The sequence below is a fragment of the Prionailurus bengalensis genome, chromosome B1, assembly GCF_016509475.1.
Source record: "Prionailurus bengalensis isolate Pbe53 chromosome B1, Fcat_Pben_1.1_paternal_pri, whole genome shotgun sequence".
NCBI classification, from domain to species: Eukaryota; Metazoa; Chordata; class Mammalia; order Carnivora; family Felidae; genus Prionailurus; species Prionailurus bengalensis.
Window position 1 is genome coordinate 164,854,213 of NC_057344.1, and position 27,798 is coordinate 164,882,010.

General features: G+C 45.6%; 1 protein-coding gene across 7 annotated transcripts in view; it reads right to left on the reverse strand.

Annotated features, from left to right (window-relative positions):
* DCUN1D4 (defective in cullin neddylation 1 domain containing 4) overlaps nucleotides 1-27,042 on the reverse strand; it is an 85,567-nt gene extending 58,525 nt beyond the window's left edge. The window contains exons 1-2 of one of the 7 annotated variants that reach the window (XM_043572683.1): nucleotides 26,950-27,042; nucleotides 26,690-26,750 (exon numbers count right to left, since the gene is read on the reverse strand). In XM_043572683.1, the coding sequence (XP_043428618.1) occupies nucleotides 26,690-26,750; nucleotides 26,950-26,955 (67 nt within the window). In that variant the 5' untranslated portion in view covers nucleotides 26,956-27,042. Of the gene's footprint in view, nucleotides 1-6,875; nucleotides 7,009-14,890; nucleotides 15,292-16,434; nucleotides 16,498-16,899; nucleotides 17,068-26,689; nucleotides 26,751-26,949 lie in introns of those variants that run through there. The other 6 variants (XM_043572682.1, XM_043572684.1, XM_043572685.1 and 3 more) reach the window with 6 other exon arrangements.
* Between the last annotated feature and the right edge of the window lie 756 nt (nucleotides 27,043-27,798).

A 27,798-nucleotide genomic window follows, 5' to 3' on the forward strand; every position in this document is an offset into this window, starting at 1 on the left:
CAAGAATCAAATTTAAAAATGAACAGCCCTTATAGGAGTTTACTTCCAGAAAAGGATCAGACACAAATTAAACACTTAAAAATCAAATCCTTTCCTTCATACCATCCTCACTTGTAAAATATAGCTGGGAGATGATCCCCATTGTAATAGCAACAAAAAGCAATAATACCTACAGGAATAAACTAATATGTAACATACAAATGAAAAAAAACAATAAAAGTTTACCGAAAGACCTAAACGTAGAGATATGACACTCCTGGAATGGAAAGACTCAGTATTGTAAAGCAATCACTTCCCCTTTGCACTAAACTACAAATTAAATGTAATCAAATTCCTATTCTTCCTGCCTCCCAGATCTCCACCCCAAAAGAGGTGGAGAAAAGGAAGGGACTCGGGCAGATTGATTCTAAAGTTCATCTGAAAGAACAAACATGTTGGCCTTGCCAAGAAATTGTTGAAAAAAGAAGAATGAGGGAGAACCTGCCCTATCAGATATCAAAACAGAGTATAAAACAGAGGTTGGTAAGCTCTTTGTAGAGAGCCGGATAGTAAATATTTGTAGGCTTGTGGGCTATGCAATCTCTGTTGCAACTACTGTGCCACGGTAGCTCAAAGCAGCCATAAATACATAAACAAAGGAGTGTAGCTGTGTTCCAGTAAAACTTTATAAAAACTAAGTGGTAGGCCAAATTGGCCTGTGGGCCACGGTTCGCCCATGCTTGGTATAAAGGTACAACAATTATAATAGAGAGGTACATGTGCAAGAAGACAAATCAGTGAAGACCACTGATGAACATATGTGCGTGTCTATAAACAGACATATTAATTAACATATGATAAAACGGCATTTCAAATAAATGAGGAAGAGCTAATCATTCAGCAGAGGGGCAACTAGCTAGCAGGTGGAACAAATTAAAGTTCACTCCAACCTCACCCAAAAGTTACATACAGATAGAAGGGGAAGGCACTCAAGGCAAAACAAAAGCCCTTATCTTGGGCTCCGGGTTCTGCTCTGACTCTACCCACCTCTCCAATCTCATCTCCTCCCTGGTGCCTGGGTGGCTCAGTTGGCTAAGCAATCTCATCTCCTCCCCATCCTCCCCATGCTGCTTCCTCAGCCACAACGAGCTTCCTGTTGTTCAGTGACCATCCCAAGCACACTCCTACTTCAGGACCTTTACACATGCTTTGCCTTGAGCCTTCTTCTAATAATAACACAGCTTGCTCTCACATTTCACCAGGTTGCCATTTAAATATCACCTTTTTTTTTTTTAAGTTTATTTATTTAAGAGACAGAGAGAAAAACCAGCAGGGGAGGGAGAGAGTGAGGGGGGGGACAGAGGATCCGAAGCAGGCTCCAGGCTCTGTGCTGACAGCAGAGTACCCAATGTGGGGCTCAAATTCACAAATGGTGAGATCATGGCCTGAGCCGAAGTCGGTCGCTTAACTGACTGAGCCACCCAGGCGCCCTTAAACATCACCTTCTTACCAACCTTGCCAGACTAACGAGCAGGACCCTTTCTTTGATCTTTCACCTTACCATGCTTTCTTTCTTTCTTTCCTCTGTATCTGTCATCTCTCTCTCCCAATTAAAGTGTAAGTTTCACAGAAGCCAGGACTCAGGTCTTGTCCACTACTGTATCCCTAGTACCAACTTAGAACGCTCTCTGGCACATAATAGGTGCTCAATAATTACTCTGTGAATAAATGCAGATACAAAGGCACCAAATCTTAATTTTGATGTATTCAGGGCATTTCAAATGCATCCACACCATTAGACCTTGAACTGTGAGAAGCAGTGTGGTAAAAGAGAAACTCATAAGGAAGGCAAAGGTCAGAAAATGAAGGCAAAGGTCAGAAAATGGTGAACCCTGCTCACCAGTTTCCATTTACTCTCTTAAGGACTCGTATGTCCCACTGGGCCACCAGAGGGTATGCAAACCAAGCAGATAAACATGATGCATTCAAGCAGCATCGATTCTACTCAACAGAAGGCACCTCTAAGAGTATTCTATGAACACAACAACACGGTTATGGCACAAGACTTTAAAGAAACTTCATCACACCGAGCCATGCTGCCAAGACCCTGTGAGCACTTAACTCCCTGAACCTCTGCCATGGCAGAGTGTTGCTGGAGAACTCGGAGAAGCACTGCTGGGAGCGTGGGTGCTGCACAGGGTCAAAATGTTTAAATCAGGAATTCTTTAGAAGGATCACTCTGCGGCAAGAGCGTGGCCTGGACGGTGGGTGGCCTCTCATGAAGACGACTGGGAGTGACTGAGGTGGGGCACAAGCAGGGCCTCACGTTACACAGTGAGGAGAGGAGAAATCCCGGTACAGTGGGAGTGCAGAGGATCCACGCTTAACTCACACAAATTCAACTTCATTCACTTGCCAAAAAAAAAAAAGAAAAGGAAGAAAGAAAGAAAGAAAGAAAGAAAGAAAGAAAGAAAGAAAGAAAGAAAGAAAGAAAAGGAAGAGAGAAGAAATTTCAATTGTCCCACAACCGCCCTCCATCCTACTTAACGAACTGGAGACAGGCAATACAAATCCCATAGCTGCTCCTAAGTCTCGGTTTCCACGTGCCAGTCACATTTTGTGCATCTCACGACACTTGACGAGTCTAGTATTTAAAAGTGGATTTCCCATAAAACTCGGTCCCTCAATGCAGGCCAGCTGCTTCGGCTGGTGCTCCACTGAAGAGCCAGTGATCTGCTCCCATGCTGGAGGAAAGAACTGGCCGTCCTGGGTGGATCTGAGAAAACCCCTCGAGGGGCACCTTCTCAAAGTGTTCCCAAGTGCTATCTTTAATACAGGTGACTTTGACCTTACACATGGACGCAGAACTAACCTCTTTATAAAATGTCACTGTACTAGGAGGAAAAACCACTATGACTGCATTCAGGAGATGCGAGAGGAGTTCAACGTTTCATGTCCGTTTGTCCAATTCTCCTTTTACTGGCTCAGGCGGAACACACAGCTAGCTGTGGCCAAGCCGGGAATGATTCACATCTTCTGATTCCCCATCCAAAGTCCGTTCCTCCATTCTAGCTTATTTGTAATCAGAGCAAAAATTGACCTATCTCCATGCTCCATAAAAGGAAAAAGCAACACCATTTCCCACCCAAAGTTGTTAATAATCAGGTACACAAATTAGAGTCACATTTTCTTAAAAGTTACTAAAACTGGCTGAATCCAAAACAACCAACTTTTTAAGAGAAAAGATGTGCAAAGAAGCTACCACTAATAACACCTGTGTTATTTTGATTTCAAGTACACTTCTTCTAGAGCACTAACGATGAATGAAAGTATTTTATTATTAGCTAAACTCTAGTTGGGCAATGAGCAATGCTCTCAGGTCTAGAGGTTTTCAATGCAGCACTATGCACAGACATGTACTTAATAAATGCTTCCTGATGACCATGAATGAACTAAACCAGTAAAGGCTCTTGAGGAGGGGAGGAGCAGAATAACCATGTTATTGACCAAAAAAAGTGAAACAAGATCGGACAAAATTAAAGGTTATCAAATCAGCATGGGTCCCTGATGTTTCTGGGGCAGAACAACAACATGGTCGAGCAGAGTGGGCTAAGGCCTAACTCAGGTTCAATATGTAATGCTACGGGTTCTCCAAGCTACAGGTTACATGGCCCATTCTCCTGAAATGTCGATTTTACTCAGTGATAAGGAAAATGAAAAAAATTCTGTTGTCAAAATCAAGGGTAGTTGAAATTTATTCTTTAGGTTTGCCTTGCCTCCTTCCTTCTAGAAACAGAAGCCCTTTGTCCAGTGAGTTTCAGAGAGACGGAGAATGAGAATGTCAATGATGTCAAGAGGAGACCCCTGCCAACCTGCAAAGAACACGGAACAACCTCTGATTTCAAGCAACACAATTTTGGATTTGTTACTGCAGCATAAAAGAAAAAAAAAAAAAATCCAAGTCTTCAACAAGTCCTTACAAGGCCCTACATGATCTGACCTAAGTCATCTCATTCCATTATCCTTGCTCACTCCATTCCAGCCACTCTCTTCCTTGAAGACTCACGTGAATTCCTACCTCAGGGCCTTTGCATTTAATATGCCTCTGCGTCAATGACCTCTGGTGTCCACAAAGCCTGCCAGCTGACTTCACTGAAATATCTATTCAAATGTCACCTCATCAGAGAGGTCTCTCCTCTCCTGACTCTATCAAAAGCAGCACCTGCACACCCCAGCTTTAGATTTACTGTATTACTCTAAGTTTGTGTGCTAGGTTTGTGGGTCAGTTTCATACTACATGCCCTTCGTTGCTAGTGGGAATTTCTTTATGAAACAGAAAATAGCAGCGCCTGCCTCACAGGGCTACTGTGAGGATTAAATGAGTTGATGCTGGGATGGGCTTGGAACAGTACCTGGCACACGGTAAGCACTGAGCGCTGGCTGGGACGTCACACAATGAGCAGGAATGGCTGGCTATCCGCCCAGCGCCCTCTCCCCCGTAGCCCGAACCAAACCCAGCTCGCTAATTAAGCTTCTTAAAGCTAATCCAGTGGCTGCACATAAGAATCACCTGGGAAGCTTGAAAACCGGCCAGGGCCCCAATCCAGATCAATTAGATAAAAGTGGGAGCAGGGTCGTGGATGTTTCAGTAACCCAGGTGATTCTAACATGTAGCCAGGGAGGGGAGTTCCAGCCCCAGCCTGCCAGCACAGCCCAGAACGAGCTCAGCACAGAACAGACCAGAACCCAACTCATTCACAGGGACCCCGTCAGCATGGGAAAAAGAAAAGCTCCAGATGTAGGGGAAAGATTGTACAGCTGGAAAGATTATAAGGTGAACATGAAAAGAAACAAAGTAGCAGTAGGAAGACGTTAACATCATTCCTCTCATCAATAAACACTTGCTACTTAAAGGCACAAGAGCCAAAAGGTGAGCCACACAAAGAGGACGCTGATAAGGGGTGGGAAGCAGGTCACTGTAGGTGACTCAGCATTTTCACTGAGCACAAGATCCAAAATTAAAGCTGTCCAAGCATACTGCTGCTGGCTTTTTCCTTCTAACTCTCACAGGACCCGTAAAAGAGGCTGCGAGAAGCCATCCGCCCGGGAGAGGCCGTGCGCCACCTAGCCCCGTCTTCCACTCCACGACCTGTGCCTGCTGGTGCCGTCTCAAAGGAGTCGGCCACTTCAGGACACCCTGTCTGGCTGCGTTCCAAGTGTGACAAGGTACAAGGGGCCCTAGATTCATTCCCTTTGCCCCACCCCACCCACCGAAGAACGCAGACCCACTCCGTGGTTCAGAGTAAAACTCATCCTTTAATCTCACTGATGTCACAAGAGCCCTGACGCTCTGGCATCAGAAAGGCCCGGGTTAGAGTCTCAGCTCTGTGACACCCTAGCTGAGTGACCCCTTGTGACCCAATCTCACTGTGCCTCAGTGTCCTCATCTGTACAGAAGCACGGGCCCCCCTTCACAAGGCCATTGTGAGCAGCAAATGAGATGGTGTGTGCCAAGCACTTAGCACAGTGCTGGCCCACGCTATGCACCCATTACGGTTCACTGTTTTAACCCCTGTTATTATTAGAACACAGAACAGACTAAGACACGCTGAACCTGGAAGATCAAAAAGTAAAGACAGGGCAGAAGGGATGACAAGGTGACAGGCCTTTAAAAGTGTGGCGCCAATGGCCAGTAGCCTGAACTTGACCATGCCACTATCCTTCCCAGCCTCCCGTTTAATTAAGAACAAGTAATCTGTGGTCTAACTGCTGGGAACAGCATCTGCAGAAAGGGATACTGAAGGGGAAAAAGAGTCAAACTCAATCTCAACTACAGAAAGAAAGAAAACAATTTCAAAGATGTTACACAAAAACATGTAAGTAGCTCTACTGAAAGGTAAGTTTTAGGTTTTCTCGCTTTTCTGCAATGTTGTTAGGTATGTCCTAGATTTAAAAATAATATAAAGAGTATGTTTTAGGGGTGCCTGGGTGGCTCAGTCGGTTAAGTGCCTGACTTCGGCTCAGGTCATGATCTCATGGCTCGTGAGTTCAAGCCCTGTACCGGGCTCTGTGCTGACAGCTCAGAGCCTGGAGCCTACTTTGGATTCTGTGTCTCTCACTCTCTCTCTCTCTGCACCTCCCCTGCTCGCACTCTTGTCTCTGTCTGTCTCTCAAAAATAAACAAACATTTAAAAAAATACATATTTTTAAAAAGCATGTTTTAGAAGTAGTTAATACACGTTTATTTAAAATAGACACCCGGGTGGCTGGAGCACCTGGGTGGCTCTGTCAGTTAAGCATCTGACTCTTGATTTTGACTCAGGTCACGATCCCACAGTTCGTGAGACTGAGCCCCATGTCGGGCTCTGTGCTGACTGTGCAGAGCCTGCTTCGGATTCTCTCTCTGCCTCTCCTGTGCTATCAAAAATAAATAAATAAAAACTTTAAAAATGTAAAAAAAAAAAAAAAAAGTAAAATAAGATCTAAGGAGATGAAATAAACATGACTATTCCATGAGTTAAGGTATGCAATACTTTGCCACAATCAGTCCCCCAGTTACAATCAGTTTTTAAATGCCATCTGTCACTGAGAGAAGATGGCAGCAAGGAGGAGAGAGGAGTGGCAAAGAAGGAATTCATCCTCCATGCTGATGCCGTTGAGGCCCACTCCAAGAACAAAAGAGCCAGAAGCAAAATGGAGACGATGAGGTCAGCTGGCTCTGCCGTCACCATCCACAGGCCAGAGACAAAATCGGGGGTTCCAGGATACCTGCAGGGCTGCCATAAGGACTAAACCAAAGGCACAAACAGAACGTTGAGTATTATTTCATCGGCAGTGGTGGGGCATCTAGCCCTGCGGTCAGAATGCCTGAGTTAGAATCTCAATTCGCCACTTACTTACAAGCTGTGTGACGTTACGAAGACGACTAAACCTTTCTCCGCCTCAGCTTCCTCATTTGTGAAATGGGAATAATGGTACACAGCCTGCTTCTGAGGGCCGTGGTGAGGGCTGAACACGTCAAGACGGGCAAAGCAGCTGGAACAGTCCAAGGATAATCACCAAACCTGTCTCAGCCCCTCTCCATTCCCCCTTGTTCCTCCTCTCTCCCTGGGCCCCACCTTGTCTGACTTGTGCTTCCCTCCTCTCCTTCCTACTCATACTCTCTCCCTGGTCCCTCTTCGCAGCCCTCCGCCCGTGTGGCTCCTGCCCACCCCTCCACCTTGTCCCCTTCACTCTAGCCTGCCCAACACCCATTCTACTGCCCCAGTTCTCAGTACTGTCACCCCTGCTTGTCCCCACTGCTGGGAAAGCACCCTCCTACCTAATCCTCCCCCCAGGCACACCTAGATCTTTTCCTTCACACAGGAAAACTTCAAAAGCAAAACCCAAAGTATAAATACTAACCTTTCCGTGAAGTCTAATTTTAATGACTTCCCATTTGGTCCCAAAGCATCCAACTAACTTAGCTGCCATCGTGTCATACTCAAACCGTCCATTACTTCTCTGCCTCCACCCCTAAACCCGCTGGAAGAAGCTTCTTAGGCACAGGGACCCCCTCATTCTCACAGTCACGTGTGTTACAGCAATGCCTGGCAACAAACAAGAAAGCCTCCAAAGTTTGGTGAATGGCTAACTGAAGCAATGCCTCACTTGGTTCTTTTCCTTCTGATAACCTCTCTTCCTCTCAAGGGTCTCCTTTCATAGCCTAATGAGGAAGGCGTCATTACACAGCAGTCATCAGCGACAAAAACAGAAAAGAGCCACACACGTCTCTAAACTGCGTGTTTTATCTCATTTAATCCTTGGGATCACTCAGACCTTGCCTCCTACTTCTTTCTCTCTGCCCGACCCCCAACTCCACTCGAAGCACAGCAGCCTCTTTGCGATTCCTTCCTCGGTTCTGGGCCTGCTCCCACCCAGAGCCTCGCATTCATCTCCCCTGCTGCCGGGAATGCTCCTCACTCCCATCAGGTCTTAACTTAAAACCTGACCCTGCTATTTAAAACCACAACGTGCTCCATTCCTTTCCCCTCCCTGCTCACACACCTGTGCTCCCCCACCCTCCACCGTTTTATTTTTTTCTTTACACAACTTATCACCATCTGACACACTGCATGATTTACCTGCTCATTATCTCCCTCCCCCACACTAGACTGAGAACTTCACGAAAGATGAAGAACCGGGCCTGGTATGTGGTAGATGCTCAATAAACACTGCTAACTGACTGCACAACTCCATATTCTGCGGCAGGGAAGTTTTATACGTGAGGGCTCTGAAGCTCACCGAGTAGCTGACTAACTTACCCATGGTCACACAGCTAATATGTAGCAGAGCAAGGATCTGAATCCAGGCAATTTGACTCTAGGGCCCACACTTAACTATTATGCTTTCCTGTCTCTCAACCTGAGCCAGATAACAATCCAAGACATCAACACATCCAGGGAGCAAACCCTGGATGTGACCCTCTTTGGGCCACAGAGAACAGCCATCCACTGGAAAACTTCAAGAGAACAAGTCATTTCACTCTAGACAGTTCCACGTGGTAAAGCATTACCAGATTTATAATTTATACAGTACTGATAGTTTTTCTTTGGATTTAACAGTTCAGTAAAAAAAGGGAGAGAGATTAATACTGTACTGTATAAATACTTTTTATACTGTAACATCCCCATGAACAGCAAAGTGACAAATCATCAACTAACATGGAAGCGGCCTACAATAACATAGATCAAAAGCCAAAAATTGTGGTGCAATGTGGAGGAGAGAAGTACGGACTGCAAGGGGGCACAAGGGAACTTTTGGGGGTAATGAAAATGTTCTATATCTTAATTTTAGTACTGGTTATACCAGTATAGATATTTATCAAAAATCATCAAGCTATATACACTTAAAATAGGCACAACTTTATAGTATGTATATTATACGCAATAAATGACTAAAATGCAATAAAGACATTCAGATAGGAGTTTTAGGTAAATATTCTACCCAAAAAAACCACAAATATTATTTCCATAGCTAATACTTCCCAATCAGATCCAAAAAGACACACTAGAAGTTATACATTAGTTCCTGAGCATCAGACTTTGTTTGTTTGTCTGTCTTCAGGGCAAAGAGGCAATTAGGAAAAGACAAGCAGTGAAAAGCTCTGTATACTGAGATCCAGCAGGGTGGCTGATGTGTGGCCCAGAGTCCTGACTGACCACAGGCAAGACAGCACCCACAACCGACGTCATACATGCCTATGTGTCCTTTCTGTCCTTTGAGTAACCTGGGACCAGGAACCTAGGACTCTGAACAGAGTCCAGTCAGGGTGGAAAGGCACATCACTGCTCTTCTCCACAAGGGCCTCTGCCACGAACGGTCCGGTGACCGGTCTGGATGTTGATCTTCAGAATTCTTAGTTTCTCGAGCACCAGAAACCAACTAGCTAATATAACAGGATAACGACTGCTCTTTTAAAGGGCCACCGTATAATTCACAGCACGTCTAGGAAATCCAGAAAACCAAGTTACACAACCAAAACAATTGCTTACGGGCACACGGCAGAGCACGCAGACACAGCCAGAACTGGCTGGCCCCTGGGACCAGGGCAGCTGCCCCCACTGCCCATCCCCTCCAAACGGCCTCAGGGCACTCCCCCAGCTTCTTTCCATCCCTTGCCTCCAGCTTCAGATTCCACTGATTCACATTCAAGTTCTGTGGTGGGTGTGTGTGAGCAGGTCTGCCTACAAAGGTAGGAGTTTCCCAACCAGAGAAAGAGCCAGGGCCCCGAAGACTGACAATGCCCATCACAAATACAAACGGATGGCACACCATCTCTGGGAATACTGGCGATATGGGCCAGCAAGTAGCAAAAGGTTTTCAAAAAAAAAAAAAAAAAAAAAAATACAAGAAAAAAACCCCTCAGGGCGCCTGGGTGGCGCAGTCGGTTAAGCGTTCGACTTCAGCCAGGTCACGATCTCGCGGTCCGTGAGTTCGAGCCCCGCGTCAGGCTCTGGGCTGATGGCTCAGAGCCTGGAGCCTGTTTCCGATTCTGTGTCTCCCTCTCTCTCTGCCCCTCCCCCGTTCATGCTCTGTCTCTCTCTGTCCCAAAAATAAATAAACGTTCAAGAAAAAAAACCCTCAAAGATGGAACTAAAAGGAATCATACCCAGAGGTAATGCTATTTGGGGAGGGTGGGGGTCTTTTTCATATCGTTTAGTGTTTTAGTATATTAGTTAGTTGCAAAAACTACAAGCCTACCTTCCTAAACTGAAAATAACTCATTAAGAGTGTTTTCTAAATAAAAGAAAAATAATTCAAATCTGGAGTAGTAAATTCTTTGTTTGCTAGAATAATGGACACAAGAGGGGAAAAACAAAACACTTAGGTCTGAAACAGTAATGCAATTATTGCCAAAATACATGATTCTATTTAAAATGCGTTTGGATATCTTTTTCTACTTAAAGCATATTTTTTAAATGTATATTCTGCTTAAAAGAATAATCCTCAAGAGATACTTCTCCTAACCTGAATCTCAGAATAAGAAAAAAGAACAAGCTCTGAAAAGCTATTAATACGAATGCAAGATGACCAACTATAAAAAGATATCAGCATTAATGGCACATTCTCAGAAAATTCACCTTCAACTAACAAAGTTTATTATCTAAATGAAGAAAGCTTCCAGCAATCTCAATGTACAGTTAACATTACGAAATAAACCCTAAGGACCAGAATCTGGTCACAAAACAAAGATTCAAGTCTTCTCAAGCCCTGCCTTAGCCTTCTCCACACAGACTTACACACCAGATCTGAAATGGAAACGTGCTTTCACACATAGACTCCTGGTCCCTTAGCACATCACCAGCATTTTACTTTCCCCTTGAGAACTTCTCCGTGCCTCAGGCATTCTTCAAAACTGATATCTGCATGTATTTAAAAAGAAATATTATCGGGGCCCCTGGGTGGCTCAGCTGGCTAAGCGACCAACTCTTGATTTCGGCTCAGGTCCTGATCTAATGGGTGGTGGGATCAAGCCCCAGGTGGGGCTGTAGCTAGGCGTGGAGCCTGCTTAGGATTCTCCCTCTCCCTGTGCCCCTCCCCTGCTCATGCTTGCATTCTCTAATATATTTATATTTATATAATTGAAATTGGTTTGCTTATGGCTGACTTTGTTAAAAAAGAGAATGAATAAGTGAAAGTTTGTATTCCCTGAAGACAATCGGAAGATAATGAAAGACTCAGAAGCATACTAAATAGGAAGGGAATTAAAATTTTCTAGATAATTCACTATTTAAGAGTTGACCATTGGGGCGCCTGGGTGGCGCAGTCGGTTAAGCGTCCGACTTCAGCCAGGTCACGATCTCGCGGTCCGTGAGTTCGAGCCCCGCGTCAGGCTCTGGGCTGATGGCTCAGAGCCTGGAGCCTGTTTCCAATTCTGTGTCTCCCTCTCTCTTTGCCCCTCCCCCGTTCATGCTCTGTCTCTCTCTGTCCCAAAAATAAATAAACATTGAAAAAAAAAATTAAAAAAAAAAAAAAAAAAAAAAAAAAGAGTTGACCCTTTAGGGGCGCCTGGGTGGCGCAGTCGGTTAAGCGTCCGACTTCAGCCAGGTCACGATCTTGCGGTTCGTGAGTTCGAGCCCTGCGTCGGGCTCTGGGCTGATGGCTCAGAGCCTGGAGCCTGTTTCTGATTCTGTGTCTCCCTCTCTCTCTGCCCCTCCCCTGTTCATGCTCTGTCTCTCTCTGTCCCAAAAATAAATAAACGTTGAAAAAATAAAAATAAAAAAAAACAAAGAGTTGACCATTTAAGTGCAATTCAATACATACTTGAGGACCTAAACAAAGCATCATCTTTGATGACAAAGTGGATACTAAGTCAGATAGTCCCAGATCTCAAGGGGTAATAATCTAATTGGGGAAGGGACAAATAAGTAAACAAGCAGCTACTGTTATAGAAGTTAAAACTGAGAACAGAAGTAAACAGTACTTTGGAGATTCAACACAGAGAGAGAGGATGAGTCTGCTAGAGAGGGAACAGGAACCCGGTAAGGAAAAGCTCCCCAGAAGTAGCACTGATGACAGTGGACAAGGAAGCAGCAGTTCAGGGAGAAGAAAGCAAGCTTCAACTACAGAAGCTGGTTCAAACCCAGGTTCTGAGGAGTCTGTATCTCATGCAGCAAACGGGAACCCTCGTTTTGTCTAGGGGAATCCTAAGGACAAAGATGACTGGACTAGCGATGAGGAAGGCAAAGGGAGAGGAGGCTGAGGCTAGCAAAAGGATTACTGCCCATTCACTACAACGTAAGGAAAGACGGATCAGCCCCAGGGTGATGGCAATAGGTCTGAGAGTTCAGTAGACATGGGGAAGGATGAGAAATATCTAAGCTGCCAGCTTGGGTCAGTAAATGAATTGCAGTTCATGAACCAGAGGAATAAAACTAATTAGTCTTGTTTTCCTCTTTGTTTTGACTGCTAGGATGCTCAGAGCCAAAATATGGCCTGTTTCTAACATACAGCAAGCATTTATATGCAGCCTGTAAATCTACAGTTTATTTTCCTTCTCTTGACAGGCTTTTATTTATACTTAGTAAGTCACCTTTGTTTTAAAATGAAGCAGAAAATATAGTGACAGATAAAAAAAAAAAAAAAAAAAAAAAAAAAAGACTGAGACCAAGCCAGAAACAGCTGGACAAAGTAGCTGGCTCAGGGATATAACCTGTAGGCTGCCGACCCAGAGCATTTTCCTCACTGTTCTTACACCTAGCACAGGCCACATCTCACAAAAGCAGCTGAAAAATGCCAGACTTTCACTTTCTCAACCTTCCTTACAAGTAGCAGTGCCATAGGATCAGTTCTATTCAGTGAAACTGAAAGGGGGTGGGGGGGGTGGGGGGTGGGAGTCTCCAAGGTGACCTTCTAGAAGACTCCTCTCTGCTAAGGGGGAGTTGTAAGAAAATATATTCCTTTCTTCCCTGTCTTACACAGGCATGATGTCTGAGGCCCCAGCAACCACATTGCCAACAAGAGGCAACGAGCCCGAGGCTTTCCAGAAGTCAAAATATTAAGGAGAGAGGAAGAAAGCGATGCAAAGAACCTAGAGTCTTCAAAGGTATCATTCAGACACTGCACCAGAATCACCTATTCTCTACATTTCTTGCTACTGGGCAATAATAAGTTCTATTATTTATGCCATTTTTAGTTGTGTATTGTTACTTGCCAATAATGGATACAACAGAGGTCAAATCATGAGGTCGGTTTCTGACAGGCTGATTTTTTATTCTGCTGATTTAACAAGATCCTTATTCTTGAGATGACAAAATACCAAACATGTATTATTAGCCAGGAAGAAAGCAATAAACTATAAGAGCTGCTGGGAGCAGCTAAAGATAAAAACAGAAAGGGATATAATGATAAATAACATCTGGAAAAATGTGATCAAGTACAGGCAGGGGCACTTCTTGGAGGAACAGAGGAAGGAAAGAGTAAATGTACAGAAGTTCTCTATGATGAAGAAAACGAGGGAGACTTTGCTGGCAGTGCTATAGACAAGATAACCTAAAAACTTTCCCAATATAAAACTGTGAAAAAATACTGGGCCAAGGGTAAGAAACATCTGTTTAAATGCATAGATTAAGTTCACATGAAAATAAAGGACCTCCATTGGGGCGCGTGGGTGGCTCAGTCGGTTAAGCATCCCACTTTGGCTCAGGTCATGATCTCGAAGTTCACTTGTTCCAGCCCCACATTGGACTCTGTGCTGACGGCTGAGAGCCTGGAACCTGCTCTCCCTCTCTCTCTGCCCCTCCCCCTCTCATACTCTGTGTCTCTTTCTGTCAAAAATAAATAAAACATTTTAAAAAATTAAAAGAAAAGAAAGGACCTCCCCAAAGGCCAAAAATTAAAGAGGAACCTAAAATCCACAGCATAAAATATAAGCTGATCAGGTTTAGAAACCTAGGGCTTGAGGGGCTGGAGAAGAGGCGGACTGTGTGTGTGTAAAGGGCAACTGCCCTTTGGGATATAAGAGATAAAAAGGGAAAAATTACTAAGCTAATACTTCTTTTAAAACACCACCTTGAAGACAATTATAACTCTTGTTTTCATCTTCATACACTTTACCCTTTGTATGAGAACAAATTCCACTATTAAGTGCATATTTTAAAAAACATGTCCACATTACATAGTTACACATCACAAAAGGCTTCCTGAATATTTCGTCACAAGATTAAGCGAAACGTAAGATAAACAGAAATCTTTCCCTGAAAAAATTACACACTGCCCAATTTTTCAGCCATCATTTAACCATTAATCACTTAATCAAGTATGCAAGTTCAGTATATTTGTAACCATAGTAAAAGGTTTCCAAATTTTAGGACTTTTTGGTAAAATTTTATCATTAGGATCATTATAATATTCTTCTAGTGACTATGCTACCAATAGTTTCACAATACCTTATATATCACATAAAATCAGTCTGTCATCTCTGAGCTAATCTTACGGCCCTCTACATTACAGATTCTGTGATGTACAGATTCAGTATTTAAATGGTAATGGGAATCCGCAAAAGATGTGGCATTTAGGGCACCTAAAGACTGAGAGGGTGGTCTCTAATATTAAAGAGGCAAAGAGAAAGAATGACAGTAGCAGTTAAAAGCAAACCAAAAAAAAAAAAAAAAAAAAAAACCAATATGAAAACTTAAGGCCCTCCACCAAGTTTACCTTCTTCTAGCTTCCTATGCTCCCCTATTCCCTTGAAAACTGAAAACATCACATATTCCCTTTGTTCGTCTTCATGCTGGCTTTATGAATGGGCACACTTCCACCCTAAATTCCATTAAGCCTCCTCCATCACTCAAGACCATATTTTTTCAAAAAGTCCTATCTCTGGGCAGTCCAAACAGCCCAAGAAATACAACCACATAATCTATACTACCTTCACAAGGGTTACGCTGGTCTCCACTGCATTCCGAGATTTATGTAAAATTAAGCCTTTTAAACTAGTGTTTACATACACTGGATGCCACAATAAACACAGCGTCCTAAACTCTGCTTTAAGATCGTGCTGAATTTTGAATGTTTTTCCAAACCTATGGGCTAGATGATAAAAGACTAAGCATTACCCTACAAATTACAAATAAGGCCACCAAATGCCGGAGGAAGTAATCAACTAGTGAATCAAGAACCCAAGTGCAAAAGGGCTGTGTCTGGCTTGGTTTTCCCCCTCCCGCTGACACAGAGAGGTCTAGTGAATCGCTCCAGCCCCAGGGGACAAGAGAAGATTCCCAAGAGCGCGCTCGGGTCCGCCTGGGAAAAAGCACGAGTTAGCCGAGCCGGGAAGCTCCGAAAGGCGCGAAGCATTCTGGGACTCGTTTCCACAGTTACCCACGTGCACCCAACCCAACCGCGGCCCCGCGCGGCGCGGACTACAAGTCCCAGAATTCCGCGCGACCGCCTTTCCCCTTCACACCCGGCCACTAGAGCCAGACCCTAAAGGAAACCCCTAACGCATCCTCCCCGCAAGCTAGGCAGAGGTCGCGCTCCGCAGGCGCTACGTGGAGCCTGTGGTCCAGCCCCCCCGTGCAGGGAAGCGGGTCCCTAGGTACCAGCGTCCACACCTGACGACCAGAAATTAGACAACTGCGTCACAGACTGCCAAACCCACGGACTGCCTGGGACCCCAACACCTCCCCTGCGCAAAACCCCCCACCTGGTCTCCAGGGCCCGACCCCTCCCGCTCCCGCCGCGGAAAACCCGCAGCCCGCGCCCGTGCCCCGCCTCCCAGTCCCGCAGCCGGAGCCCGCGCCAGCGCTGACCTCGCTTCCCGCCGCTCTGGGGGAACCGCGGCCAGCGCCAACCTCAGGGCACCTCCCCGCCCCCTCCACCTCAGCCCCGCCCCCTCCTCTCCCGGCACCCCGAAGCTCAGGGCTCCCCCTTACATGGACCCTATCTTGATCCGGGGGAGGGAACACCTCCCTGAAAACTGAGTTTGCCACCTTTCCCCTGAGCCCCGCGCGGACCGAATGTGGACTTGACAGTCCTCCCCCTGCCCCCGGCCCCTCCCAACCCCCCTTTCCTCCCAACTAGCTTTACACCCCCACCGCACCTCCCCTACCCCTGCCCCCATCCTGTCACCTCAAACCCTCCCCTCCTTCCTCGCCTCTAACTCCCAATATTACCCTCTCTTCCCAACACCTGCTCAATCCTATTACCCCAGCGTCTGCCCCCTCTTAACCACTCCCAATTACCCTACCACCCTCCCTATGCCTCTCCAGCCCACCGGACTCCCCAACTATCCCATCACACCCCAATCCTTCCCACCACCTCGCTCTCCCGTTACATCAGCCCTCATCTCCGCGCCCGCCCTCCAGCCCCGCTCGGCCGCTGCCCCCATTCCCCCACCGCATTGTTCCCCCCCCCCACCCCCGCCATCCAGCCTTCTTCCCATTGTCCCCGCCCCCGCGCTCCCCTAGCACTCACCCGCCTTTCTCACGGAGCCGCCCGCACCACTCAGCCCCTAGGAAATCCTCACCCCTGCGCCCCGCTCGCTCGCTCCCTCCCTCTCTCCCCGCGCCGGTGCCACCCCCGGCCCTGCCCGCTAGCGCCCGCCGCCGCCTCCACCTCCATTCACCCCAGGCACTCCGGTCCCAGCCCTTCATCGCACGTCCCGCCCCCCCTGCCCCCAACACTGAAAAGGAGCCAGTCCCCACCCCCCTCACCTCCGCCCTCCCCCATCAGGCCGGCCCCTTCCCCCCCACGCCCGCCCCCGCCCCGCGCCGCCCGCAGCGTCACCGCCCGCCCCGGCCCCGGGAGGGGAAGGGGTGGCTCCTGGGCAGGGACTCCCGGCGCGTTTCGGGACAGGAGGAGCGGGGCGGGGACTGCGGGAGCGGAGTGGAGAGTGCTAGCAACCGCCCGGCCCCGGCCAGCTCGCTCTCTGTTACTCACTGACAGCGGCGGCATCCGAGTGCATTTTCGGGCAGCTCACACCCCACTCGCCGCCCAGGCTCCCGCGCTCGCCTCGCGGTCCCCCACCGGCTCGCCGCACCTCGGCTCGGAGCTGAGGACCAGCCGCCAGCACTCCCGGCCTGCCCACCTCGCCTCCAACCATTGGCTGAACCTCGGTCGAAGGACCGCCCCTCCGCGTCTCTCATTTGACAAAAGGAGTAAGGAGGGCGCCGGTCTGGGGCTGGCAAAGAGGCCCCGCCCCTTGAGGTCCAATGCGATTGGTCCTGGCGTCTCGGCCCCGTAACGCCCCTGGCGGAGGCCACGCTCTGGAGCAGCAGGTTGGGCCCGGCTGCTGTCACTCATCCCCGGGGGTCCGAAAGCGCGTGTAGGGGCGAGGCTGGCGAATTGATCCACCTTGACCCTGAAGCCCCGCCCCGTCACGGGCGGGATTGGTGGAGCTGCAGACCAACCGAGAAAGAAGGGTCGGCTTCTGAAACAAAGCACGCGTGGCGTTGCGTGAAGAGCGGTAAGGGGAAAGCACAGTTGGGGCATCTTGTGTCCCGCTACAAGGAGTAGGGGAGTTGGCCCCAAACTTGCGGCACCCACTTGTCTCGCACGCCTCGGAGCGGTCCTCAACAGAAGCCCAGTCCGCTCCGAACTTGGACTGGGACTTCTCTTGTTGGAAACTGAATAAAGAGTCATCGCGTTCTCGTTTCCAGCAAACCCTCTAAGGAACAAACTCCTACTTCTTGTACAACAATTACAACAATCCATCCTCTTCCCGGTTTTGAATTGCACTTCTTTTCCAGAATCAACACACTTCTCCCTTGGTCACAAATGGGCTGTTCTAAAGGCTTCGAATGCTAACAGGCATTGTCCGTCGTCCTACACACATCTAAATACGCCCCCCAGCCCCCCCCCCACCCCCCAGCACGCAGGAAATCAGGGCCACGCTCTCAGCTTCAGGCTCAGTCTGGCATGTTGGCAAGTCCAGAGGATAGGTTCTGAGTCCTCGAAGGACAACTGGCTGAATTGAGAGACTGTCATTCATTGACGCTGAGAGGGCCTCATTTGGCTGTTAGTTGGCAGAGGAAGGTGTTAATTTAAGTGAATTCCTAGGATCACTGAGTTTCCTAAGACAAGAACTGACACCATTCTTATGAGTTCCAACCATTTTTTTCAATGCTTTTCAACCAAGTCGTCACACTTAACCATAATGTAGCAGAATAATATTTTGAGATACTTAGGAAGGATAGCCCTCTCCTACCCCAATCACGGGCACATCCACCGCTTACCTGTATCCCAAGGCTCTGCCCCAGCCTACAGCCAGGGCATTACACGCGCGCGCGCACACACACACACACACACACACACCCGCCGCCTCCAAGAATATTACAAACAACTGGTAACAAAACATTAGCCGTTTAAGTTTTAGATTTCTATAGCCAAGGCTTTTGAGTTTCAGAGTTCTGAAATTTAGGTTTCAAATCAGTGGATAAATGTTACACCAAAAACAAGATATTTTGAAAGAACAGGATCAAACCAGTTCATCTGTCCACACCACTCCTGTTGTAGTATACTCTATCCCTATAAATCCCTAATGTCTCCCGAGTAAATTACAGCCTTATAATTTTGTACCTATCATTAACACATTTATGAATCACTTCACCTTAATTATAGAATCTCAGAATTGACCTGAATTTATCCACTTCAGTTTTCTTCTCAAGAATCTCTTCCATATTGGTGACTTTTAACCTAACAGGTCTGTCAGCTGGGCCTCACAGAGATGGATAAGTACCTCCGGACTCTGAAATAGGCCATTCCTTGTTGGGCAGATCTAATTCTAAGAAAAGTCCCTTCTTACTCTGAACTAAGAGCTGTGCTTGCAATCCTTATCACACTTATGTGTTCAACCGACTCTATATCTAGGAAATAGTAAATTATATATAGTTTACACAAATTCATAATATTTTGTATATATATTTGTATGTTTTTTATTGATCATGGTAATTTAAGGGCTGAGACACAGTTATTTTGCAAAGAAAGGAGGTTGCTTCTTGACACCACCAAATTAAAATAAACCCACAACTAATTTGTTCTAGGGAGCCATTTACTGTATTGATTTTTTTGCACCAAACTGTATAATGTATATAATGGCTAAGCTACATGAGGGATCTGCCCACTGCTTTGCCCCTAGCACCCAGCACTTCACTGGCTCAGGGTGTCCACGAAAATATATAGGATGTTCAGCCTTTGTTACTTCTCAGCATCACTTTCAGTCAGGCCCGTATGGTTATTTTCAAATGAAAAACAGGCTTAGTAATTAGTACACATCTTTCTGGTAGGTCAGCTACAGCCTGAAGGTTGAGGGGCTAAGTTCATTCTTAGTTTGCTAAGACTTACTGCCCCACATGTTGAATGAATAGTAAAACAGGTATAACTAAATGATTACATAATATTCTGTAAATATCACCCCATCATTTTAATAATCCACAAGACTAGAAACCTTTGAGGGCAGGAAACTTGTTATATATATCTTATGTCCCCAGCACCTAGCATAGTGCTTTCAAATAGTAGGCACCAGTTAGTCGTTCCTTAAAGTGAACGGAATGTTGACTGTAATGTGAAATTTTAGATCTAGGAGAAGCCTTGGGAAAACCCAACTTCCTCATTTTAAGAATATGAGACTTGAGGTCCCAAGAAGTTAAATGTCTAATCTAAATCACTCAGCTAGTTAATAGCAAAGCAGTAACTAAACTCAGGTTTCTCACCTCCTAGACCAGGTCTTTCCCCCCGTACCACACTGTCCCATACCATACCTTCAAACTCCAAGGATGGGTAAGCTACTCTTCCTTCCCATTTGAACGTTATTATAAAAACCTGATACAAGTTCTATACTTCATAGCTGGAATACTGCCTTCTTTTTTATGAAACGCAATAAGAATTTTGTTTTCAATATGTAATATAACATGTAACGTTTTTCTCTCTGGTGCCATTTCCAAATTACTTGATCCTTATGGGGATGCTTACAGAGATAATAATGTTACACTTCTGCGCATTTATATTCAAATCCTTGGAGGGAAAATTAATAAGTATCTTGGGAGTGTGATGGTAGAGTAAAACTTTTCTCCAAATTCTACACATCCCACAATAGCAGGCTTTTCTGCATGTGTCGGGGATGGGGATACAGAGTGGAGAATGGCATAGTCCTACGAGTGAAATAAAGTTGGGCCTGCTTAGATAAGTAGATAAATGTGCCCCTGGTAAAATTTGAAGAGAATGGAAAAGAACACATGTCAAGGAGGAATCAATTCAGCCTCAGATTGCAATGCGAGAGTGTGTAGAACTCCACTCTTATCAAAAGTCAGGCTACCTGGGTTTACATGGAAACGAAAACAAAACAAAGTAATATATCTGTAGAGGTCAGGATAATTCATTTCTCCAGACTCATAACCAACTGACAGTTTGCTAATCCAAATGATGACAACTTTTTTTTTAGTTGCTTCCCATGTGATCGTGCTTTGCTTGTTAAAGTATTCCACCTAACCTTGCAACACTCCAGTAGAGTACTAATATTATCCCTAATTTGCAGATAAGTTAACAGAGGCTTAGACAGCTTCAGTAACTTGCCATCTAGCTAATAAGGAATAGTGTCCCTAAGTGGTGAAACTCCCTGCGTTATAATGTTCCCCCTCTTTTTAATCAGGTTAATATATGCCCTGCATACCTAAGAGACTTATGTATAAGGATACAATGATATGGATATGAATGTGCTTTTAAAAGACAGTGAAACCTGGCCTTATTCTCGAGTTGAATATCTAGACTCAGGTTTTCTTTGTAGATATATATTATGAAAAACAGGAGTCAGAAAGATTAGTTCCAGGTTACTCTATCCTTCTTACCTGTTTTATCCTTTGACCTGATTTCAATAGCAACTATCAACTTCATGGTATTTTTTTTAATGAGATTATTTATCTAGAGTATCTAATGAGGCTCTGCTGAATGTAATAAATTCACTACTCTGATATACCAGTGGGAAGGGACAGCCTCTTCGGCCTACTGGAGTTAACCTTTTAACCATTGAGGCCTGTGTTATTGGGAAACAGTTTCGGCTCTTAAGCTTTTAATTTCATAGGAATGTCACTGTAACTTATGCTTCTTTTCACTTATATACATAGAACAGTTTTGCAATAGCCACTTGCAGATGCTACTAGGGTAATAAAAGTGTAGGTTTCATTTTTCAATACCTGTATATAGTCATGTCCCAATTATTAGGCTAATGGAAAAGGCTTAGAAGTAGACATTTTCCTCCATTGTCACCAACAGGGACAGTCTCTCCTCAAAACTGATGATGATTGGGGCGGCTGAGTGGTTCAGTTGGTCAAGCGTCCGACTTCGGCTCAGGTCGTGATCTCACGGTTCGTGAGTTTGAGCCCGTGTCGGGCTCCGTGCTGACAGCTCAGAGCCTGGAGCCTGGAGCCTGCCTCGGATTCTGTGCCTCCCTCTCTCTCTGCCCCTCCCCCACTCACACTCTGCCTCTCTCTGTCTCTCAAAAATGAATAAACGTGGGGGAAAATTAAAAAAAAAAAACTGGTGATGATTGACAAGCTGAAAAGATGGCATCATTTGCCATATATCTTGTTTGACACACTTTTTCTTTCATCAGCTTCCTTTTCCCCTGCCCCTATTATGCTAGAGGTTAGAACACTGACAGTGAAACACAAGCAAGTGACCTCTATAATCATCACAGGTTACTTCGTAGAATTGATAACCTGTCATGTGGGTTTATAATGCACATTAACGGGACTTGCATATTTTTCATCAGCCTCTATTGGGTCAGTAATGTAACTCCCAAAGTGAAAAGAAGAGACCTTAAGAGATGGAACTTTTTAGAACCAACTCTGTACTGGGCATTTTTAGACATGGCAGAACTTTTGACATTTTTTTTCTGAAGCAAGACATAGGCTTAACCCAGATGGCCTGGATTAAAAACCCATCAGCTCCGCCACTTGAGAAGACAAATTATTTTGGGGCGCCTGGGTGGCTCAGTCAGTTAAGTGTCCGACTTCAGCTCAGGTCATGAGCTCATGGTTTGTGGGTTCGAGCCCCGTGTCAGGCTCTGTGCTGACAGCTCAGAGCCTGGAGCCTGCTTCGGAATCCGTGTTTCCCTCTCTACCGCTTCCTGCCTCGTGCTCTCTCTGTCAGAAATAAATAAGCATTTAAAAAAAAAAATTTTTTTTAAGAAGACAAATTATTTCACCTCTCTCTGTGTCTTAGTTTCCTCATCTGCAAAAGAGTGAAAATAACATGAACTACCTCATAGTTATGTTGTGAGAAGTAAGCATATGAATAAGTACAAGGAAAGCATATGAAAGTACCTGGCTCAATACCTGTTAGTTGCAGTACTCATCATACTCTTGAATAAACCCTTCCCCTTCACATCCACCTTGTCATCCCAGATCCTCCTTTTCCTCTAAGCTGGTCTCTAACTCCACAGTCACTATGTTTCATTAAGTTGGCTTCCTTTCTCCTTTCTAGAGTTTACAGTGAACACTGAGTTGGGATACAAAAGCCTTCTTCACCAAGACATGCCACCAATGTGAAATTAACCTAGTTTGAAACTGACACGCGAGACTTTACACAATAAAGAAGAAAATGGGGACCCCATATCAATGCTGCGTCATTCAAACTCTTTGAAAACTAGCTTAATGAAAATTGATTGATACTGAAAGTTCAGATGTACGTAGGAAATTTCTAAACAATTAAACAAATTGTAGCAAATTACAGGGGATTCTACATAAATAGAAGCATATATTGTGTTCCCATAGTGAATAATTTCTCTTCCTTGTCCTTTGAAGTAATATTACCCTTCTCTGAGTGCCACAGTTACTGGCATAAAAGACTTTGAATCTGCTATACCAGAGGCAAAATGTCTTTAAATATTACCCTTGAGCCAGCCTGGAATAAGATGCAGACCCTACCACTTTAACCCTTGAACAGGAATTAAACTTGTCTGGGCCTCAATTCCTCCGTCTATAAAAATGGGAGTAATATCTTCCAGAGATAAATATGATAAAATATGTGCAAACATTTATAAAAGTAGGAAAGGGAAGCAGAAATAAATGCATGAGCACCAATTATGTGATGCATCCACATTTTTCTTTGTGAACCTCATGCAGTCTTGTGAGGTACAGTTGGTTGGCTAATTTTTATGCTTGGGGCTATTTCAAGCAAAAATGAGTCTGTGTTTTTAAGTTATCTAGAAAATCCTGGTTTCCTTCTTTATGGAGCTGCCATTTTAGGGATCTCTCAGAAAAGCTAAGAATTTTCCAATTCTGATGAGATTTGACATCAGTATTTCAATTTCATTTTTTTTTTTTTTTTTGCCTCTCCTGGGTATAGAGAAAAAATTTCATTTATTTTTAAAACTATTTCCAACTTCCACGATTTCTTGACACATGACTACATGACTATTAGGGTAGCATTAATAAGCTTTTTTTTTTTTTTTTTTTTTTTTTTGCTAATCTTTTTCTCCAGCCCAACTATACAATGCTTCAACTGGCACTTTTTTTTTTTTTTTAATTTTACCCAGGGCCTTTTATTTTACAGAAATCACACCTGCCTAGGGACTTAACAGAGTATTTGAACAAAAATGTATTCATTACCACATGTTCTTTTCTGAATTGGGTATTTTCACCTTATTCGCACTGAGCTAATCAAGTCCTAATGATGTTGCCTTAAATTAGATCTCAGAAGGTATAATTTTCCAGTGGAATCTAAACAATGCATGACGTTTATAGTGACTTTCATGAATATAGCATTGCTTTAGTTACTCCAGCTAGCAGGGTTTGGGCAGAAAGAATAACCATTTTACTTGTACAATGGCTTCTGTGCTGTCAGGCTCTTCGTTTCTCCTCGCCTTTTCTAGCCTGCTTCCATGAATACAATGTCTTTTTAACATCCCTCTCAGGGCAGTACAGGAGGCCCCATCCATCTCCAGACGTCGGTGGCTGCCGAGCATCTCATTATGGCAAAGTGGAGCATTCTGGGAGAGTGGATGGAGCCGGCAGGCAGCAGTAGGAAGTGGGGGAGGGAAGAGGAAGACAGGAGCTGAGGAAAATATATGCTCACTTCCTTGGTGATAACATGTTATGGAAGTAAGAACTTCCTGTTCTAGAAAGGAAGAGGATGTAGGGTGTGAAAACACCTGTGACTAAGCAGATTCCAGCTCCTATAACCCAGTTACATCTTCCTCAGCTACTGCAAGTCTCCTGACACTCATACCCGAACCCCCCAAGAAGAACCCCCCAACAACAGAAGCCATGTTGTGGGAAGAAAGCAATGAATCCAAGTATTTAAGAAAAATATCTGTGGTTCCAAAATAGAAAAAGAATCTGGAGGCCTGCATGCACACACACACACACACACACACACACACACAGGCACACATACACACACGTACAAATCGCTAATTTACCCAATTGAAAAATATTTTCTTCCAACTAACCTGAATGCTTATTACACTTCACTTTGTTACACTGCCTTCGTCCAAATAGGTTAAAGCAAATGCCCCCAACATTTTGGGAGTCACAGATCCCTTTAGGAAGCATTGAAAATGATGACTCTGTCAAAGGCCTGAAACCCACCTATGCCCACCCCATCACCCCCCCTAAATTAAGAATTCCTAGATTAGACATTCATTTGAGTTTATATTTCCTTTTTAAAACCCAGGCACTTTAGGGATTAATCAGTGGCTATGAGTAATTTGTTGATGAGAGAGGAGTTCCACACTACCCTCCCGAGTCTGGCTGACCTCTGGGCCTGCACTCAAGTAGGGGGACCTGAACAGTTTCAGGCTGTGGAGTCGTGGGAGAGAAGGGAAGGCTTGGCTTGGGACAGGGGGCAGCATTTTCAACACGGTATGGAGATATTGGACTATTGGACAAAGAGCAAGAGGAGGTGCCCAAGATTTCTGTTTCTAAATTTTGTTCCCCTCCAGTTCCAAACGGGGTTGCAGTCAAAACTGCTTTTTCTGCAGCCACCCACACTCAGACTCGGGGTCCTCCCCAGCGCACAAGGGACCTTTTGCCTTCCCTCTCATCTAATTGTTTCACCCTCTCATCCATTCCCTGACCCCAGGCCCTGATCAGCCCCACTGCGCCCCGGGCCTCCCAGCTGCCCTGCCCCACCACCACAGTCTGGTCAATTTACTGGGGAAGTCTGACCTTGAACCCCTGCCACTGCTCCGTTTCATTCTGCATCCCTCCACCTCCCAATCACGTATTCTGGCTTCAAAGCTCTAACACCACCACCGTAGTCTGTTCTAAACCTCCATTCAAATTTATAACTATAGCTTTGGGACACATTTCAGATTCGCAGATGATAGACCGGCGGATATAAATACTGTATTGGCAAACACTTAAGCACCACTCACTTGGCACCGGGCACTGTTCTAGTGTTCCTGTCAACCCATGTAATCCTCTCGACAATCCAAGAAGTACAAACTTTCATTAGACTCATTTTACAGGTGAGGCGACTAAGGCACAGATAGGTGAAGGAACTTCCCCAAAGTCATACAGCTAGTAAATGGCTGAACTGGGAGAAATTAAACCCGAGCAGACTGGCTCCAGATGCGTATTTTCAATCACTTTGCTATATTGCTTCTTTGCATAGCATTGTACAGATGGCTGTGTGCCCACCCTCTCCACCCCTCCCCCAACACACAGCCCAAAGTCCTCTGTTGCGGAGGCTGTACCTATTTTTCCAGCAACAGTAGGCAGTCACACCTAGCATAGCTCTAGGGGGCTGGGGCAAATGTCCTGTGTTCTCACTGCCCATCATCAGTGGCAACATGAAACATGGTTTTCCCAGTTCCAGGGTATGGAAATTTATTCTCTTCCTTGTTTTGGGGTTTTTTTTTTATTTTTTCCAATATTTACTTATTTTTGAGAGCGAGAGAGAGAGCGAGCCTGGGAGGGGCAGAGAGAGAAACGGGGACGCAGAATCCAAATCAGGCTCCAGGCTCTGAGCTGTCAGCACAGAGCCTGACGCGGGGCTGGAACTCATGGGCTGTGAGATCACGACCTGAGCCGAAGTCAGACGCTTAACTGACTGAGGCACCCAGGTGTCCTTACTCTCTTCCTTGTTAAACCTATTTGGGGACCTGGTAACAGGACTACATGTTGGGGGTCTGTAAGAGTAGGGCCAAAAGTAGCAGAATATCGTTACGGGCAATTCGACTTTAAAGGGTTGCCAGTGCGCGTGGGTCAAAACTGTGCCTCTTGCCCCTGCCTCCCTCTTGACCTTGCTGAGCCTTCTCTCCCTTTTCCGGCTCCCCTTCCAGCAGTCCAGGGCCCCGTTGTGGTGCCTGGTGGCCAGCCCTCCAGGACAGAGGGCGCCCATTTTCAGGATGAGGTCCGCCCTTAGTGAGTAAGGAGAAACCTCTCTGTTCCCTGATAGGAGCAGGATTGAAGAAGCCAGACTTGAGTTTAAACAACATCCTGGAGGGCAGACACAGAGGGGTTGCCTGAAGAAGTGGAAGGAGAATAGGCCGGTCCTGAGAGGTTATTGCACTCTGCGGTCGGTCGCAGGAAGGGGGTTAGGGCCCATTCCTCCTGCTGGTCTTTGCATCAGCCAATGGAGACACTTCTTTCTTCCCTGTCTCTGAGTCACTCTGCCACTATTGGAGCCCAAGACACAAGGGCACCGTGTAGACCCCAGGGCGACCAGCCTGCTTCACACACCCTAGAGGCGCTTGTATTGGGGACCTATTTTGATGATTAAAACTTACCTGTCCAATGTCTCATTCCCTCAGCTCCTTGTGCATGACTGGCTTGCTGTTCTCGGGTAAGCTAGTTCAGGGGAAACATAGATGTATTAAGATAGTACCCCTTGCAAAGATATTTACATTTGGAAAAAAAAAAAAAAGACTCCCGACAAACACCAATAACATACTTCCCACAGCCAGCCTCCCACCCCAGGTCTGCCCACGTCTGTCTCTCCTTTATAGCTCCTCCCACTCCCAGCCTTTCCCACTCAGCACAGGCTCACCTCCATTAAGCCTTCCTTGACTGAGGCTGCCCACAGTCATGTCTTTTTCCACTTAGTACCTTCAGCACTAGAACGGAACTTGGCAGGAGTGAATGGAACCAGAACAAAAGGGAACAGAACGTTGGGCGGGACAATCTCAGAGATGAGCTGGGCACAGTCCCTCATCTCACAGGTGAGGAAGCACAGATGCAGAAGTGACTGGTCAGACACTGCCCAAGGCAGGCCAATGGCTGGGTGGGGACGCTTGGACGCTTTCCTGCCCGGCCTGCCCCTCTTTTGCTTCTTTTGGGGAACTACTCACCCCACCATTCATCAAACAGAGTTATGATAGCCAATCAGCATGCCTCCCACTCCCAGTGAGCACATGATCTCTTGCTAGCTCATTCATTTATTTATGAAATGACCAATATCAATGGCCTTCCATGTGCCGGACACTGCTGGGCTCTAGAAATTACACGTTGAGCAAAAGCAGACCCAATTGCTGCCCTCATGGAGCTTATGAGATTTCAAAGGAGGCATACCTTAAATAATCATGCAAGCAATGTAAAATTTTTTTGTTTTTGTTTTTTTAGAGAGAGAGAGAGCACGTGTGGTACAGGGAGAGAGAGAATCTTAAGCAGGCTCCATTCTCAGCGTGGAGGCTGATACAGGATTCCATCTCACAGCCCTGAGATCACAACCTGAGCCAAAATCAAGAGTCGGATGCTTGGCCAACTAAGCCACCCAGGCCTTCCTAAAATTGCTATTTTAACAAGTAATAAGCAGAAAAGGTACACAGTTGTTGTTGTTGTTGTTTTTAAGTTTATTCATTTAGAGAGAGTGAATGGGAGAGGGACAGAGAGAGAGGGA